The following is an 18278-nucleotide window of genomic DNA, read 5'->3' as shown; positions in this document are numbered from 1 at the left end:
CTTCCTTCATTCCTTCCTCTCTTCCTTCCTTCCTTCCTCCCTTCCTTCCTTCCACTCTTCCTTCCTTCCTTCCTTCCTTCCTCTCTTTCTTCCTTCCTTCCTCTCTTTCTTCCTTCCTTCCTCCCTTCCTTCCTTCCTCTCTTTCTTTCTTCCTTCCTTCCTTCCTTCCACTCTTCCTTCCTTCCTTCCTTCCTTTTCCTTCCTTCCTTCCTCTCTTCCTTCCTCCCTCCCTTCCTTCCTCTCTTCCTTCCTTCCTTCCCCCCTCTCCCTCTCCCTCTCCCTCTCCCCAACCCGCTTTCTCCCCCCCCTCCCCAGTATTTCTCTGCGTCTGTCGCGGATTTCTCCAGCAGCCGCCGCCTGGCCAGCTCGCCAAGCCCCTGAAATATGATAATCAGAACAGCTGCTTCTGTGTTCCCTCCGGCCAATCAGAAGACGGCAGGTTTGACGTCCCCGCGGCCTACGCCGGCCAATGACGAGCGAGCTGAGTTGGAGCAGAGAAGTTTGAGTAAGAGATAAGGAAGAGGCTCGTGGTCGAGGCGCGCGGAGTTTCCACGCACTGGGCAGCGTCCTCCGAGAGCGCTCGCTCTCTCTCTCTCGCTCTCTCGCTCGCTCTCGCTTGCCTGGACCCCGCTGGCGGTTTTCCTTTCCGGACGGAGCACCTTCTCACCGTAGGAAGAAGGGCGTCCGGTCATCCATCCTCCCTGAGGTCGATTCCCAGCGCGGCGGAGGCGGCGGACCAAGGAAGCATCTCTGCCGTCCCTTGACAGCATCTTCTTCTTCTCCTCCTTCCCCCCCCTCCTCCTCCAAAAAAGCAGAGCCGCCGGTTTATTTGTTTATTTATTTATTATTATTATTATTATTTTTATTATTATTTTTCCATCATCTCGGGAAAGTTCCTGTGCAGCCGGGCACCATTTCACGGTGGACACTGTACCCTTTGGTAGAGATGGGCGATATGGGCGACCCACCGAAAAGTAAGGAAGCGACGATTTCGAAGGGATCGGTTCGGATCGGTTCTTTTTAAGCTGGTCCTCGCGAGCGTTAGTTTTAAGGGCGAAGGAGGAGAGAGCCAAGCGAATCGTTTTTGGAGTTCGTTCGTTAAGGGAAGGCAAGGGATGGCCCGGTGCCTGTTTGCGATCCCTTCGCCTTGGGTGTGATGCTTAGAGAGATCCCCGGCGGGCTTTGGTTTCCCAGGGGAAAAAAAAAAAACGGCGCTTCCAAAGTCGGGGGATATAAAACGAGGGAGCGTGAAAAACCGGATTGTGGGGGAAGATGTCTCGGGATTATTATTATTTTTAACGTGCTGAAAATCTGTCGAAGATCAATGGGAACTACCTTTCCCTCCCCAAATGCGCAGAGGGATCTGGTTGTCTTGCCTGAGGTTAGGGGGGAGGGGGGGTGGGGGGAGGGGAGCGAAAGGGGTCCCGTGCCAGAGGCCCGTCACAGCCTCGGCAATGACTTTGAGCGAGCTTGCGGCAGCGCTACCAATCTTTCGGGGGCCTTCAACCCCGAAGGATCCCATTTTCCTCTCCAACAATGGGAGATTTCTCTCCTCCACCAAATTTGATTCGGGACGAGTTGCGGGCTCCGGTCCGCCACAGCTGGGAACTATACAACGCCTCCCACCCACGCCGCCTGAATCCAAGTCTCTAGCCAAAGCGGGGGGGGGAGGGGAGAGAGAGAAAATTGGGATGGGGAAAAGGGCTTGTGTGTTTCCGATCCACTCGTCTTCTTCCCCCACCCAACCCCCGACTCCAAATTATTATTATTTGGGTTGCTTGGAAAGCGTGGAAAATGCTCCCACTTCTCCCACCCTCCCCGTCTCCGCAAATCTACTTTTAACTTTGCGTTCCGCCTTCTCCCTTAGCAAGGGAAAGCCTTTGATGGAGACACACAAACCTCATCCCGATTGCTCTCTTAAAACGCCCCCCCTCTCTCTCTTGCACCCACCCCTCCCCCTTCCTCTCCTTCTCTCTCTCTTTTTTTTTTTTTCTCCCTCCGGGTCTCCCCCCCTCCCCGCCTCCTTGCCCGAAAATGCAACGCGGCAACAACCGCCGCGTTTCCTAAAGAGCAAGCTAGCCAAAGGCTCAAGACCGGCGGGGTTGAACGGAGGGGGGACTAACCAAACGCGTTTATCTCGGTGGGAGAGCGACCGCTTCGTCAACGATGTCTCTTCTCCTCCTTTGCCTTTCAGAAAAGCGGCTGATTTCCTTGTGCGTCGGTTGCGGCAATCAAATCCACGACCAGTATATTCTGCGGGTTTCCCCGGATTTGGAATGGCACGCGGCGTGTTTGAAGTGCGCGGAATGTAACCAGTATTTGGACGAGACTTGTACGTGCTTTGTAAGGGATGGGAAAACCTACTGTAAGCGAGACTATATCAGGTAAGGAGCCTCTCTTTTCTTGCCCTGGTCTCTTCCCCTCCCCCTCCTCCGCACCGCGCTGGGAGTTATGGCGACTGTAGGTCCGGGGAGAGGGGGAGGGGGAGGAAGAGGGGAGGACGGAGGAAGAGGGGAGGACGTCCGCGGTTGGTTCGCTTCCAACCGAACGGTTGAGATTCTTCTGGTTCTTACAGGAGAAGCTCGAGTCTTACAGGAGGACTTGTTTCTTAGGGCAAAGCGAGCTCTTATTTTATCCCTTCGGAAGCCTGGAATAATGTGTTGAGAAAGGTACACGCAGGCTCAAAAAAAAAACCACACACACACAGAGGAGAAATCTGAGGCATAAGCAGATCCCGTGGTTAGAAGTGGGGGGGCGCATAGTAAACAGCGAGGGTCGAGGAAAATAAAGAGATGCAGATAATTATAAAGTGATGGGTTTCCCCCTTTTTAGATTTTAGATTTATTTATTTTTTAATCTGTATGGGGTGGAGGCAGGTTGCATAAAATGTCCCCCTTCCTTAAAAAAAAAAAAGGCCGGTTTGGAAGTAAAGGTCTCCGTGCTCCTGAGTAAATACCTTCAGGGTTTTAGGGGCTCAGTCAGACGTTGGTTGAAGGCCGCCTCCTTCTGAAGTCTTTGCCCGTATGTGCGTTTACTTCCTGGGTAACTGAGGAAGGACTCGCGGCCAGCTGCTTTTGCCGTAGTCAGGATTCACTTCTTGGCTTTAAATGTATGGAAAGGTGGGAAATAAATTTATTTGTCCCACCTCACACCTTCAAAAGAAAAAAAAATTAATAATACGCCTCCTAATAATACGGTAGAACAAGCCAAACAAAAAGTGTCCTAGAACTGTCTAATTATTATTATTATTATTATTATTATTATTATTATTATTATTATTATTATTATTATTATTATTATTAAAAAAATGTTCCACGGCCACTAAATTGGCTGGGAAGGTTAATGTTGCTGCAGGGCATTCAGAGGAGAGCTATACTGACGCTCTGGCCCAAAAGCTTAGTTCGAAAATAGATCCAAAGCATCAAATAAATATCTTGAGCATTCCGGGTTTGATGGGAAGCGGGGAGGGGGGATATTGTCTCCCGGCTCTTCTTTTTCGACTCTTCTGGTGAGGTCTAGTTTGAGGCGTGTAGTAATATTTAGAGGGGCAGCTGCAATTTGTTGTCATTCAGATGAATCCAGCCCCTCCCCTGAACTCTAGCTAATTAAGTGTATAATTGAAATGAGGTGGGAGGTAGTGGGGGGGGGAAGGTTTCTCCTGCGCGGTAACGGGGCAGATTTTTTCTATTTTTCAGGAAAGTGCGTTATAAGGAAAGGAAAATAACAAACATTTCCCTCGATATCCATTCTAACCAGGCCCCTTCACCTTTTTAAAAAAAACAAAAAACATAAACCACCGATGCGGAGGAGGGTTTTTTTCAGCCAGCCCTAAGCCATTGGAAGAAAGGTAGAGGACAGCTATAAAATAAAATAAAAGCATTGACCATGAATTCTAGCAATGGTCATTAAATAAAGTCCGCTCTATGCTGGAAAAAACAACAACAACCAATTGCTTCGTGGGGGTGGGGATGAGGAAACCCACACAAAGACTTCGTTTTCAGGACCCTCCCCCCCTTAGGTAGGTCTACTCGGGAGCCAGACTTTTCTATAGGGTTTACTCTCAGGTAAGCGTGTGGGTAGGATTACAGGTCTTAATCTTTTTAAATATTAACCCTTTGGGCGTTCTAGGACCGCCTCTCCTTTCTTATCTTATCTGCCTTGATGAATTGGACAGAGGAGATCAAATTGCCCCTCAGCTGTTAGCGAACAATCGCTACATTTAGATAATGGAAGCGGCTTCCTTCCTACCCCGAAAATCTGGGAGCTGGTTTTAAAAAAAAAAAGAAAAAGAAAAAAATTCCTGCTGTTCTGGCCACCGCTGACCTGACAACTAAATAAACCGACAAATAAATAGTTTTTTTTTTTTAAAGAGAGAAAGAAAAGAAGCTTTTTATTCCTTATTTCAGGGATTTTTCGGTGACCGCAGGGCAGGGTGAGGGTGGGATGGGGGACGGGGGGGGGTTGGGATGAGGAGACGCGAAGCTACTGTGTACCCTTGGTTGGGTTTGATCTTCGCGGAGGGGGGCAAAGGTTGGCGACTTGCACCGAGGACACAATCCAGACGGAGAGAGGGCTGCTTAAGGTTTCCTAAACAGGAATGGCAGGAGGAGGAGGAGGAGGTAGCTGGCGGTGGGGTTTTAAAACGGCGCTCGGTCTTGGCTTTGCGTAGCAACTTTTCGCTGGATCCGAACTCTTCTCACGGGTTCCTTTTGGATCCCCTTTCCCCCCATTAAAAAAAAAAAACAACAACCTCGATTTACGACTTGGAGCGCAATTCTGAAAGGCGAAGACTGAGGTCGCCGGCGAGAATTCCCCCCACCCCCCTCGACATTCGCCTTCAGAAAGGCCGCTAGAGAACGAGATCCAGTTTCCTTGCCTGCCTGCCTGCCGTGGTTCCCCGAAAGGCGGTTAAGTCCCAGAGCTTCGAGGCGGCATCCTTCTGGAAGGCGACGGCTGCTGAATGCGTTTTCAGAATCCAGGGGCTTTCAGAAAAAAAGAAAAGGAAAAAAAAATCCGGAGCTGAGCAATTGGAACAAATAATTAACGTAACAGGCACGGTATCTCCCAAGTTCTCCATTTGCCTGTCCCCTCGCCAACCTTAAAGAGAGCAGGTTGACTCGGAAGGAAATGCCACTGGCGACTTCGGGTATGACTGTCCTAGTCCCTCTGCTTAGGACTGCAGCATTCAATTCGGCCTCTCTCTCTCTCTCTCTCTCTTTTTTTTTGCAAATCTGTTTTACTTGAAAAGCAAACCCCGTATCTTTCCAGCTAAAAGGCAAAAACGTTATTTCGGAAAGGCTTACTCAAGTGTAAAGTCAAGTTCAAGGGGCTGGATGGAAGCGCCTTTGCTTTTGAGAGGCTGGTTCGTGGACCTGGAGGGTCTTGCCGGCTCCCAAGAAACGTTTTCCGATGGGGGCCCCTTCTCCCATCTTCGCTCTTTCCAGTAGTTCATTCCTGGCCCAGGGCCGAAGTGAGTTCTGTCACTTCTTCCTTCGCTAAGAAAAAACAGCCGGTAGTTCGGGGCTTTGTTATTATTTTATTATCCATGGTTTTTTTTCCCTCTCTCCCTCGGTTTACTTTTAAGAAGAGAAGGTTGCACAGTGATAAGATAAGGAACGGCTGATATATAAACAGGCACAGTATAACCGCGCCCCGGATCTTACAAAAATTATACTTGCTGGCGAGCAAGGGAACAGAAGGTTGTTCATTCGCCTTTTCAAACTACCTTAACCCCCTCGCTGGGTTGAGCGGTGCTCCAGAGGTTTCTGGGGCCTGTCCCTGCTCTAGGAGCGCTTCGGGTGTATTTTGGAGGAAAGTTTTGTAAAGATTCGGTGTATGTTTTTCTCCTCCTTTCCGGAATATAAACTCCGAATATAAAATTCCGAGGTAGAGAAGGCGAAGCTAACTCGAAACGATTCGTTCCACGTACAGATAGCCGGGACTGAAAAATAAAAATAAAATGATGGGGATTTTCTCTCCCGGCCGCTAACTCTCTCTTTAGAAAGAACCAAATTTGGGTGGGCGTCCTTGCACTCGCGTAAACAAGCAAAGTTCAGTCTTGGCGAAAAGGTAGGCCTCGCCACTCGCTTTTGCTAATCCAGAACCAGGAAGCCCGAGAGACTCGGGCCTCACCATCTACGAATTAATAAACGAACTTCAAAATTTCCAGGAGCAACAACCCAAACGCACTTGAGAAGTTCAACCAGAACGCTTTTCGTACGAATGGCCATCTTCAGACCTGTGTGTGTGTGTGTGTGTGTGTGTGTGTGTGTGTGTGTGTGTGTGTTTTAAGCCCTTGGAGTCTTAATCTCCAAAACAGAACCCCAACTACAGCCAATGACTGCCTCCCAAATCCCGTTTCTGGCTATAGTTTCTATAAGAAGAGGAATGTGTTCCCTCTTTGGGATTTTGGGTACCCGTGCGAGGATCTTGGCCCAAAGGTGTATGGTTTCTCCGCAGCTTTATAAGAGGGTAAATGAAATGCTCAGCACAGTTTTGCTTTGAAGTCGACCCGGCCTGAACCAGCCGGTGTTTATGTGTTTTAAAGGATGGATGCGGGTTTTTTTTGTTTTTGTTTTTTTTAAAATCGGACTTTACATTTGAATCTCCCTCGTTTTAACCGGTCTAGACTCTAGAGTTAACCGTAGGCGATTGCCTTCCTTGTCATTCTCTGCCAGCTTCTCGGGAAAAGCCTAGATTCCAGGAATCTGCAGAGCAGTTCTCCACTGTTGGAGAAAGAGACACGCACAAAAATAAATTGCAACCAAAATATATGTTTTAGTAAAAACATGTTTGAGGACCCAGTTTGTGGGGGCAATAAGCTGACTTTGTATAAAATATACAAAAGTATGAAGGCTATTGCTTAACGCATTGTGAGCCGCCCTGAGTCTCTGGAGAAGGGCGGCATATAAATCTAATTAAAAAAAAAATTAAAAATGCACCCCTTTTCCCAAAGTTCCTTTCCTTCCTCCCTGCCAGGCAAGAGCGTCGGCGGCCGCGGTGCTTTTTCCAAGCATCGAAAAACATCAGCTCCAAATCTGGGTTGGGGAGGGGGTCTCTTCACCTGCCCCTCCACTCCATTTAAAAGGGCGAGAGAGCCAGCTGGGCCGGTTCAATAGAAAAAGGTTGCTTTGGACGGGCGCCTAAAAACGCGCCGTTTGGCGGATCGGGTCAAAAAAAAAAAGGAGGGGGGGGCTTGATTCAAACAGAGGTCTGAAACGAAATAATTTTTTTCCTCTCTCTCTCTTTCTCCTCCTCCTCCTCCTCCTTGTTCCCTTTCCTTCCTCTTTTTTTCCTCGCCTCATCCCCTCCGACGGGATCCGAACTCAGGTTATACGGCATCAAGTGCGCCAAATGCAACATTGGGTTCAGCAAGAACGACTTCGTGATGCGCGCCCGCTCCAAAGTCTACCACATCGAGTGCTTTCGCTGCGTGGCCTGCAGCCGCCAGCTGATTCCTGGGGACGAGTTCGCGCTGCGAGAGGACGGCCTCTTTTGCCGAGCGGATCACGATGTGGTGGAAAGAGCCAGTCTCGGCGCCGGAGACGCCCTCAGCCCCTTGCACCCCGCCAGGCCGCTGCAGATGGCAGGTACTCTTGGGCCCTTCCGGGAGCAGCTGGGCTGGTGCTGCGCTCCTTTGTACCTACGGTCTTGCCAGGCCCAGCCTAACCCTTAAATGCCCGGTTCTGTACCGTATTTAGCTTCTTACAGAAAAAAAAACCCCAACTTTTCTGCAGGAGCTCAAAAGGATGGACCCCAAGGAATCCTGGAATCCGGTGGTTGGGAGCTGCAAAGCCGTAGCTTTCTTTACAGTGCAAGCAGCTTTGGGGGCTCATTAAAAACTAACGCATTTCATTGTGTCACAAGCTTCCATTATTCACCGTCTTGATTTATCAAAGGCGTGAAATTAGAGGTATGGAATTAGAGGTGGAAGGAAAACGATGACACTTTCCCACCCAAGAAGGGGAAAGCTACAGGTCTAGTACTCAAGAGCAAACTCCATTGCCCTTCTGAGCTTTAACTTCAGAACAAATAAATAGGATGAAACTATTTCTAAGCAGTTATAAAGGATAGTACAGGTGTGTAAATGAAAAGACATGCACGAAAGGTTTAGGTTTAGGGCATGAAGGTTTGCTTAGTTTTGGCTAGATATGTGCCTAAGAAAGATGCCCTTGAAAAAATGATAGAGAGGAGTATGTCCTGCGTGACTGTTGGACTCGCTTCCATTCAAGTCAATGAGATGTGCAACAGAATTCTTTGATATATTATTTTTTGTGCCTACAAATTTAAATCACTTATATGGCCACTCACTTTCACAACAGAGACTGTGGGTGGCCTTTAAAATTAAGCATTAGACTTCTGGTGTACTGCTTGCAGTTTTCTCAGCAAGATTTTTGGAATCTCTTAGTCTTCCTCTTAGTTTTAGGACTGAGAAAGTGTGATTGGTCCAAGGTCACCCAGCTGGCTTTGTGCCTAAGATAGAACTAGAATTTACAAGCTCCTGGCTTCTAGCCTAGTACCTTAACTATTACACCAAATAGTTTTCTCCACATTAAATCCCCCTATATAGAGTAAAAGTTTCTTTCTAAGTCAGTTTCTTCCCTCTGTATCAAATCTGTTGGAATCCAATGAAAATTAGTGGCAAAATCCAAAACCAGGGTTAAACAAATACCATTGTTATATTTACCTCAATCAAACAAATTATCCTTAAACTGAAAGTCTGGTTTCCATGAATACTGAACCACAAGCTTATCAAGTTTATCTTTCTCCTGTCTAATATACTAGATTCATTAGACTGGACAACCATTGTCCAATAACTATACTCTAGTTTAATTTCAACTTCCCAAAGTCTGAGCTGACGTGGTATTTGGTGTCAGGATTTTGGTAACACAATTCTAGATGTGTTTATGCAGAAAAGAACAATTCTAGATGTGTTTATGCAGAAAGGACAGAACAGGAAGGAATCTTGTGGTATCTTCCAAAACTAACATGTTTATTGCTGCATGAGCTTTTGTGGATCACTTCATCAGGAAGTTAAGTTCAGTAGGATTTATTCCCAGGAAGAGTAAACGTAGAGTTGCCGTCTAATTTGTCTTATCCCTGAGATTAGGCACTCTGCCTGACAAATCCAAACATTTGCAAATACATTTTGAACTATATTATATTTGCATTCACATTTTTTTTTTTGCACAATTGAGGCCTATCATGTTTGCTTAGAAAACGTTCCAGTGATTTTAAAGACATTTATTCCCTACTGAAAAAAATAACATAGTTTTTGTTTCAGAAGTTTCAGAAGAACCAGTGGGGCTTGTGTTTTGGGGTAACAGGTGCAGATACTGCTACTGAAGTGAGTATCTGCACCTGTTGAAGTTAGTGCATAAAATCCAACTTATTCACCATGTTTGCAAACCCTTTTCTGTGAAAGTAACAGTGTAATTCTATACGTGTTTACTTAAAAGTAAGTTTTACTAAATATCCATGGGATTTATTTCCACACGAATTAAATTGCAGCCGTAACTCCTCTGTATTTAGTAGACTTTCCTTAAGAGAAAATACGACTGGGATCACAATTCCTTCAGTAAGTGTACTTAGGATCCAGAGATGAAACATTGTTTATATTAAGTTAACCTGTGAACCTGAAGGTATTCAGGAGACACATATTTGAATTGGTATAGTTTGCTTGTTAGAGACAGGAGGTTCAATCCATCTCATGTTGAAGTCAATACAAAACTTCAGTTGGCTGATGTGGATCAAAAGTCTGCTATAGTCCAATGGTAAATAATGTGTTATCTTTGGTAGCTTATCAACTGATTATTAAGCTACTAGGTATATTTTAAATGGATAAACAGACATACTCCCTGTGTGTGTGCTTTCTCTTTGTGTGTATCTTGTGCTGTCAGGTATATGGTTTAGGTTAATCAAATATTAATTGTAGGGGAATCACAGAGACTACTATTGGTCTTATCAAAGAAAACTATATTGGTATCTATTGGAGTACTGTACAATTTCCTTAGATGTCTATTCAAACATTAGTTTCAGTGAGGTCAATAGGGCTTCCTAGAATAGCTGCTAAAAAGATATATATATATATATATTTTGAATAAATCTATTTCAGCATTCCCCCAATGGGGGATAGGGGGAGATTGAGAGAATGGAGAGGGAGTGTACTCCCAGTGGGGGTGCTGCCAATATGTCAACCACCCACTGATCTCTTCCAAAGATGTTTCTTTAGAATGAAGCACTGGGATGGGGAAAGTTGCTACAGAACAGGGAAACTCATAATATGGGGGAAACTTTTCCAGCAGCCATTTACAACTGTCAACAAGCTGATCTTTGGTAATTGCTTTGTAGAAGATCCTGCTGCCTCTTTCCAAAGCTTTTAACGATTTGGGTAGAAATTGTAGCTGAAGGTTTTAAAAAGTGAGTTTAGGAAGTTGGCATTGTTTTGCTCCACTTCTCTTCCTCCTGATTCCTACCCCAACTCAAGTTTTGAGAAAAAAAAAAAACTTTCCAGCTTCTTTGTTGTCATCCTTATTTATTATTATTTATAGAAGGCATTTCCTCCCCCCCCATAAATAAAACCCCTGAACCAACCTTTTCCCCAGTCTGTTGGCAATGGAGGGTGTTGAGTGGCCAAGACAATTGCAGTCTACATCCAGAGGGCCCTAGATATTTTTTTTGTTGGGGGGAAGGGGGATTAGTAGGGAAAGAAGGTGGTTCAAGTTTGAAGGCCTTACTGTTGTTTTCTTTCACATGTCCATGACTAACCCAGGACATGACAAAAGTGTGATGTAATGTATTCTCAGGCAGGCTCCTTTAAATGTAAAAATAGCAAGCAGCCTTAGCCCTTTATAGGCTTACTTCCAAGGAAGCCTCACTGGTTGCAGCACAATTTCCCCTGCAATAAATGTTGCATTAAAAACCCACAGAGTCAAATAAGCTCCACATTTGGACTACATTTTCTTTGTTTCTATACTAGACACTCTACTTTGAGGAATAGAGAAAAGAGGTGGGTATTTGAAGGAAGAAAGAACCCCCCCACATAGACCAGATCTAAACCTATGATAGTTTATTTGACATCAAGTTGTTTACTGGTAGGTATGGTTGTTTTTCATCTCTTTGTAGTCTAAAGTTAGAAGCAAAAATATATATATATATTTCAAGAAAAAGGTTGATGGGAAGAGGATTTTTTTTTTTTTTAGCTTTCTGTAGCATTTTCTGCCAAGGGAAAAGAATATAAGACTGGGACTTTTCTTCTTTGGAGGATGATTTACTGATCAGCTGACCAGGGAGAAGCTATTTCTGAGTAAACAGTGCATAGGAATGCAACTTACTTTCCAATGAATAGGATTGTTCTCAAAAATGTATTTATCTGTGTTCAGTTAGAAATTACAAACCCAGATGTTCATGAAGGGCCTATACAGGTAGTCCTTGACTTATAAGCACAATTGAGCCCAAACTTTCTGTTGTCAAGTGAGACAATTTGTTAAGTGAGTTTTTCTTGCCATGCTTGTTAAGTGAATCGCTGCAGTCGATAAGTTAGTAATCCGGTTGTAAAGCGAATCAGGCTTCCCAAATGTTTTTCCTTGCGAGAAGGTCACAAAAGGTGATCACATGGGACACAGCAATGGTCATGAATGTGAAACAGTTGCCAAGCATCTGAATTTTGATCACATGATCACGGGGTGGGTGCAAAGGTCGTAAGTGTGGAAAAAACGGTCATAAGTCACATTTTTAGTGCCATTGTAACTTTGAACGGTCACTAAACGCACTGTTGTAAGTCGAGGACTACCTGTACTACTGCAATATTAGGAAGGGTGTCAGTTGAAAACATTTTAATTAATCCCTGCAGGATTTTTGGTTTGGCTGGTTGGATTGGTGAAATAGCTTTTCATAAAAAAATTGCTAAACGAACAGAGTTTTCTTAAACCCTTTTTTTTTTTTCCTAGCAAGGGACAATTATTGGCATGAAAAAAAAATCTCATTTTCAATAGATGTTTCTGGGTAAAATCCAGAGTGCATAACTGGGTGTGGAAGAGCCATCATAACAGTGAATAGGAAGCCTGGGATTTTATAACAAAAGCAGCTGGATCATTGTCTTGGTATTCCTCTGGTTGCATTCCACAGACTTAATTCCTTGTTTACTGATTTAACCCAATTACTGAAGGCTGCAAAATGTACTGAACCACAAAAGAACCAACCTATCTGGCTTCACACCATGCACAATCTAGCCATCCACAATTAAAAAGCGGGGCGGGTTGTATGAACTCAGCCTTGGCCTGCATTGTACTTGGGAAGGACTGAGTTTAAGGACGAAGGGCCCCACCAAGCGATAGCTGCGGTAGCAGTCTTTTTTCCCCTTCCTTGGAGTTTTTCAAATCCATCTGCCACAGATAATAAATGAAACTTCCAGCAATCGCCTTTCAGATCCCTACAACTCTCGAAAGCACACACACTCTTCCTCCTCCTCCTCCTCCCCCCAGCAAGAAGAAGATTTGATGTGGAGTGATGGTGGTGGTGGCTGGGGCTGAGCTAATATGCCAAAAGTTTTACTTTGACGAGATGCCCACTAAATGGACGATGAGCTCACTAAGAAAAATGCATGTCATTGGGAAACATTCCTTCCCAAGAAGTTAACAACTCTGTTTGCTTGCAAATAGGGGTATCGGCAGAGTCTGGGTTAAAAAAAAAAACCAAGTCAAACGATAGTTGTATGTCTGCTATCTTGACTTCTTTGACGGCATCTCTGATTGTCAATACTCTAGAGCAGGGGTCTCCAACCTTGGCAACTTTAAGACTCGTGGACTTCAACTCCCAGAGTTCCTCAGCCAGCTTTGCTGGCTGAGGAACTCTGGGAGTTGAAGTCCACGAGTCTTAAAGTTGCCAAGGTTGGAGACCCCTGCCCTAGAGGCTTCTGGGCTAAGCAGGGTTGGTTCCAGTTACCAACAGATCAGGCTCTCTAGGTTGAGACAGATTGGCTATTTTGTGAGTAGCCCAAGGCATTAGGCAAAGGGCGTTGCTTTGGAACAGCCAGCTGGATTCATTTTGAGAAGTGGGGGTGGAGGATTGGTTAACAGGTAAAGCTTCAAACTAAAACTGTAGTGGCCAAAATTGTGGAAACCTTTTGGGAAAAGTGTATTTTTGAGGTTTAATGGCTAATAACATCATTTTTTTTGGGGGGGAGGGATTTCAAGATCATCATATTCCACTGCTGGAATGGCCTGGGAATAGCCCAGACCTTAACCCAATTGAAAATCTATGGAGCCGACTAAAGAAACTGGTTAGTCAGAAGCGACCCAGCGATAAAACCCAATTAATAGAAACAATCATTCAATCTTGGTTTCACATTAGAACAGCTGCAGAATAAAAAGACTTGGTTCACTCCATGGGAAGATGTTGCAAGGCCGTAATTCATGCTAAAGGTTACCCAACTAAGTATTAACTGATGTGATAATTTTTGTATATCTTTTTTATTCTATGGTGATCATTTTTGTATATCTCGTTTTTTCTATGGTGATCATTTTTGTATATCTCATTTTTTTTCTGTGTTTCACTTTTCTTCTTTATACTGTAACTGCTGTTTTTAATAGCAAATCCTTCATAAAAGTTATTGCATTACATTCTTGATTAAATTATCTTTCCATTGATATATCATTTTATAGTACTACTCCAAAAAAAAAAAAAAAAAAGTGGTGTTATTAGCTTAGTTTTAGAAAATACACTTTCCCCAAAAGGTTTCCACAATTTTGGCCACTACTGTAGATAGTCTAGTTAGTATGGTTTAGGACAGGGGTGGGCAAATGTGGCTCTTTTACAACCTGTGGACTTCAACTCCCAGAATTCCTGAGCCAACTTGGCTGTCTCAGGAATTCTGGAAGTTGAAGTCCACAGGTTGTAAAAAGAGCCACGTTTGCCCACCCCTAGTTTAGGAGCCTAAAGGTGAAAGAGTTTTGAAAGCAGAGGTCTTCAAACTTGGCAGCTTTAAGACTTGTGGACTTCAACTCCCAGAATTCTACGCTGGCTGGAGAATTCTGGGAGTTGAAGTCCACAAGTCTTAAAGCTGCCAAGTTTTGAAGACCTCTGCTTTAAAGGAAGAGTGAGGCTTTGGGGAAATCTTTCCCGTTGATCGCTGGAATCTGAAGGCAGGCGCTTAGGTTTTACCCCTGCAAGCCAGGATCCAGTCTTTCTGCTGGAGTGAGGCAGAAGGTCTCCCAAAAGCTATCAGGGTTGCTCTTTGTCTGTTTGTCTTCTGGTCTTGCCACTGACCAGGCGCCTCTCCCTCCCTCCCTTCCTTACAGCAGAACCTATCTCCGCCAGGCAGCCGGCTCTCCGGCCCCACGTCCATAAGCAGCCAGAAAAAACGACCCGCGTCCGGACCGTTCTCAACGAAAAGCAGCTCCACACTTTGAGGACCTGCTACGCGGCCAATCCCCGGCCGGACGCCCTCATGAAGGAGCAGCTGGTGGAAATGACCGGTCTCAGCCCCAGAGTGATCCGGGTCTGGTTTCAAAACAAGCGTTGCAAGGACAAAAAAAGGAGCATCATGATGAAGCAGCTGCAGCAGCAGCAGCCCAACGACAAGACGGTAAGCGGGCGTGGCGCCTTCTCCTCCCGGCCTCTAGGGGGCAGCCGTCCTCAAACGAGGCTTGGCCTTTTTCATGCGGAGCCAAGGGCTTTGGGTTCAAGCAAATCCAATTTTTTTTTTTTACTACCAATTCTGTGGGCGTGACTTGGTGGGCGTGGTGTGGCTTGGTGGGCGTGGCAGAATAGAATTAGAATTAGAATTAGAATTTTGTATTGGCCAAGTGTGATTGGACACACAAGGAATTTGTCTTGGTGCATATGTTCTCAGTGTACATAAAAGAGAAGATACATTCATCAAGAATCATAAGGATACTTATGGGGAAGGGGAACTGCAAAATCTCCATTCCCACCCCACTCCAGGGGAAGGATACTGCAAAATCTCCACTCCCACCCCACTCCAGGGGAAGGATATTGCAAAATCTCCATTCCCACCCCACTCTGGGGCCAGCCAAAGGTGGTATTTGCCGCTACCGGTTCTCCGAACTGCTCAAAATTTCCGCTACCAGTTCTCCAGAACCTGTCAGAACCTGCTGGATTTCACCCCTGGGTTCAAGGTATCGTGGGAACGCATCTCTTCTGCAGTTCAGCGCCTTGAATTTGTACCCAGCTCTCTTGAATTAAATGGGTTGTGTATTCCAAAGAGGATGTGTTCGTGCAACACACTGAACCACAAATGACCCCTTCCCCAATTTTTAGCTTAGTGGAAGTACCTGCCCTGTGTGGTTTATTATAGGGTGGATAGTTACAGTTCATTAAGTTGTGATAAGCCATTGATTACTCTAAGGTTGATCTAACCAAAATCAATATGTAGGTGAACACAGCCATAAGCTAAGATCACCTACTTTGTATTCAGTTATAAGATGGCTTGTTCAGTTTCGATTTTGGCTATAGTGTGGTTTTGGGTTTAGGTGTAACCTGTTGTATGTGTGGCTTCAACCATGATCAAACCGTGGCCTAGGCTAGGGCAGTGTTTCTCAACCTTGGCAACTCTTTAAGATGGGTGGACTTCAACTCCCAGGATTCCCCAGTCAGTCAAGTCCACACAATTTAAAGAGATGCCAAGATTGAGAAGCACCTCCTTAGGATGATTTGTACATCAGGACTTGGTTTCCCTCCTCACCCCTTTTTATTTTTGCTTGAAAGCCCCTTGAGATTTAGGGGCGGATATTGTGTGTGTGTGATGTTGCTTCAATGGGTGTTTTGTTTTGCTGGAAACATTCTGAGTGCCAATTAATTATGCTCTCAATCCCTTTAAATGAGGAGGGGAGGGCAGTGGGGAGAGGAAGGGAGGGAGGGAGATAAAAGGTTGCTACCAATTTCTTTCCTTGAAGGCGGTCCTGTGCTTTTTATAATAGCTCCAGTAGCAAAGAGACTGGTTGAATCCATAGGAAAAGGGCCTTTTCTTCCAGGTAAAAGAACAGTGATTTTGAGAATGGGGCTTGTTTTGATGATAGGAGGCCTTACAATTTTTTGGCTATGTCTCTGTTTTAGGCTCAGTCTTAGAGCTGCACTGATTTGCCCTAGGCAGAACAGAATGCAACAAAAGAAAACAAGTTAGAAAAATAGATTGATATAACTAAAGTAATGGTGCCATTGATTATACCCAACACCCAGTGCTAGTTATGAAGTGGAATAAGTCCTAGTTGAGACCAAAGCAGTTTACAATATATTCCTAGTAGTAATTTTTATTTTTATTTATTTATTTTATTTTGTCGAGTACATATTAGATGATATATATAAGTATAAGCATGAATTGAATACATAAAATGAGTACAATTAAAGGGAACATTAGGACAGGGATGGTAGGCACGCTGGTGCTCTTATGCATGCCCCTTACAGACCTCTTAGTTAGTTAATTAATTAGCATTAATTAATGTTAATTTGGAGGCAAAATAATGTCAGTGATCATCAGTATCAGTTTGTTATTCTCTCCAGATAGAGGTACCTTTGTGAAGATTTTTTTAACTCATTCCCTGGATATAAAAGGAGTTGACATTTTGTCTTCTTAACCTTTCTATATTTTCCTACTTTTTCCATTGCTTTTCTTTTAGAAAGAATTGGTTTAGGAAATCTTAACTTAGAAACATTAGATCTGTAGTAAGGCCCATTGTGTTCAGCAGAACTAAACCTGGCTGAATGTTCCATCTGAAGTAGGTGCCAGAAAATTTGAGAGGATGTACCCCAAATTATGCCCCACCCACATCAGGGATTTATATATCCTTATTGCAGTGGTGAAATCCAATTTTTTTTACTACCGGTTCTGTGGGCGTGGCTTGGTCGGTGTGGTGTGGCTTGGTGTGCGTGGCAGGGGAAGGATACTGCAAAATCTCCATTTCCACCCCACTCCAGGGGAAGGATATTGCAAAATCTCCATTCCCACCCAACTCTGGGGCCAGCCAGAGGTGGCATTTGCCGGTTCTCCGAACTGCTCAAAATTTCTGCTACCGGTTCTCCAGAACCTGTCAGAACCTGCTGGATTTCACTCCTTCCTTATTGGAACCAGGTGGAACCAAATTAAAGCCCAAAATTGTAATCCTAAATCGCATTGGCACAGGGAAGGTTCCTTGTTGAGCGGGGTGGCATTTATTAAAGGAAAAAAATCGTGGGCTTGAACTTGTTTAAATCAATAGTTGCAGTATTTAAGTGAATATCGTGAAAGGCTATTTATGAATCAAATGAGAAAAGTAGATTATTTTCCCCAGTCCTGCTTCCACTTTCTCTTTTAAATTTTCATGAAGCAAACCTAATTGTTGCACACCTTAGTACTCAAATGTGGGAAGCAGTTATAAATTTGTTTTAAAGACTGAAAGCCCTGGTTAAAGAGTGGCGTTTCACCACTGCAGAATGTCATAAACCCACAATTTAAAGGAATGTAAATTGCTCTGAATTTGGAAGCTATTTTGGATGCAAGTCCTTTAAAATACCCACAGGATTTTGGTCTTCCCTCCCAAACAGAAACAACCCATAAAAATAAACCTTCACTGGCATGACCGTGACTTTAATTAATGAAAGAAAGGGAGCCAGTTTGGTCTAATGGTTAAAGCATCAGACTAGAAAGCAAGAAGCCAATTTGAATTCAAGTTCCGCCTTAGCCATGAAAGCCAACTAAGGACCTTGGGCCAGTCACTCTCCCAGCCCAACTCACCTCACTGGAGGAAGATTTGTTGTTATGTTTTTATGCTGCCTTGAATTATGAATAGTTATTAATAAGTAATATGGAAAATTAATTACAATACAAGTAATAATCATTAATAAAGGCAGTATATAAGTAAAAACAAAAAAATAAATAAATATACAGCCTAATGTGTTCATTTAGTGCTGCAACATAAGGAACCAAGCACTGCTTAAATACAGACTGGTGCGGACTGTTTTGGAGTGGTACAATTGGCAGTTCCTACATTTAGAATTTAATCACCAGAGCTGCAGACTCCACTGGAATTGTGCTGCCTCCTTAGACTGTCCTGTTTCCAAACATCATAAGTCAGTTTTGATGATTCTCTGGTGGCTTCTTTTGAAGGAAGAGTTCTGCCCCTAACTCGAGGCCTGTTGTGATCCCTCTGTATCCCAACTGCTTCTTCCCACAACCAGGGAAGGACCAAAAATGTCAGTTTGGTCAAGGGAGTTATTTATATTAAAAATAATAATAAAAAAAGCAGGAGAGAAACTAAAAAGTCAGTCTCTTTCCCTCTTAGGCT

The 18278-nt window shown here is 44.3% G+C and overlaps 1 protein-coding gene across 1 annotated transcript in view; it reads left to right on the top strand.

Moving 5' to 3' along the window:
- Nucleotides 1–946: 946 nt before the first annotated feature.
- Nucleotides 947–18278, top strand: part of ISL1 (ISL LIM homeobox 1) — a 28881-nt gene continuing 11549 nt past the window's right edge. Inside the window, exons 1-4 of the mRNA XM_070935899.1 lie at nucleotides 947–974; nucleotides 2195–2384; nucleotides 7330–7589; nucleotides 14298–14584. Of these exons, the coding sequence (XP_070792000.1) occupies nucleotides 947–974; nucleotides 2195–2384; nucleotides 7330–7589; nucleotides 14298–14584 (765 nt within the window). The remainder of the gene's footprint in view (nucleotides 975–2194; nucleotides 2385–7329; nucleotides 7590–14297; nucleotides 14585–18278) is intronic.

Source organism: Pituophis catenifer, unplaced genomic scaffold (genome assembly GCF_029215685.1).
Source record: "Pituophis catenifer annectens isolate HBS135680 unplaced genomic scaffold, rPitCat1.0.hap2 SCAF_2, whole genome shotgun sequence".
Taxonomy (NCBI): Eukaryota; Metazoa; Chordata; class Lepidosauria; order Squamata; family Colubridae; genus Pituophis; species Pituophis catenifer.
Note: the sequence above shows the minus strand (reverse complement) of the source record. Positions and strands in the feature narration are given on the sequence as shown.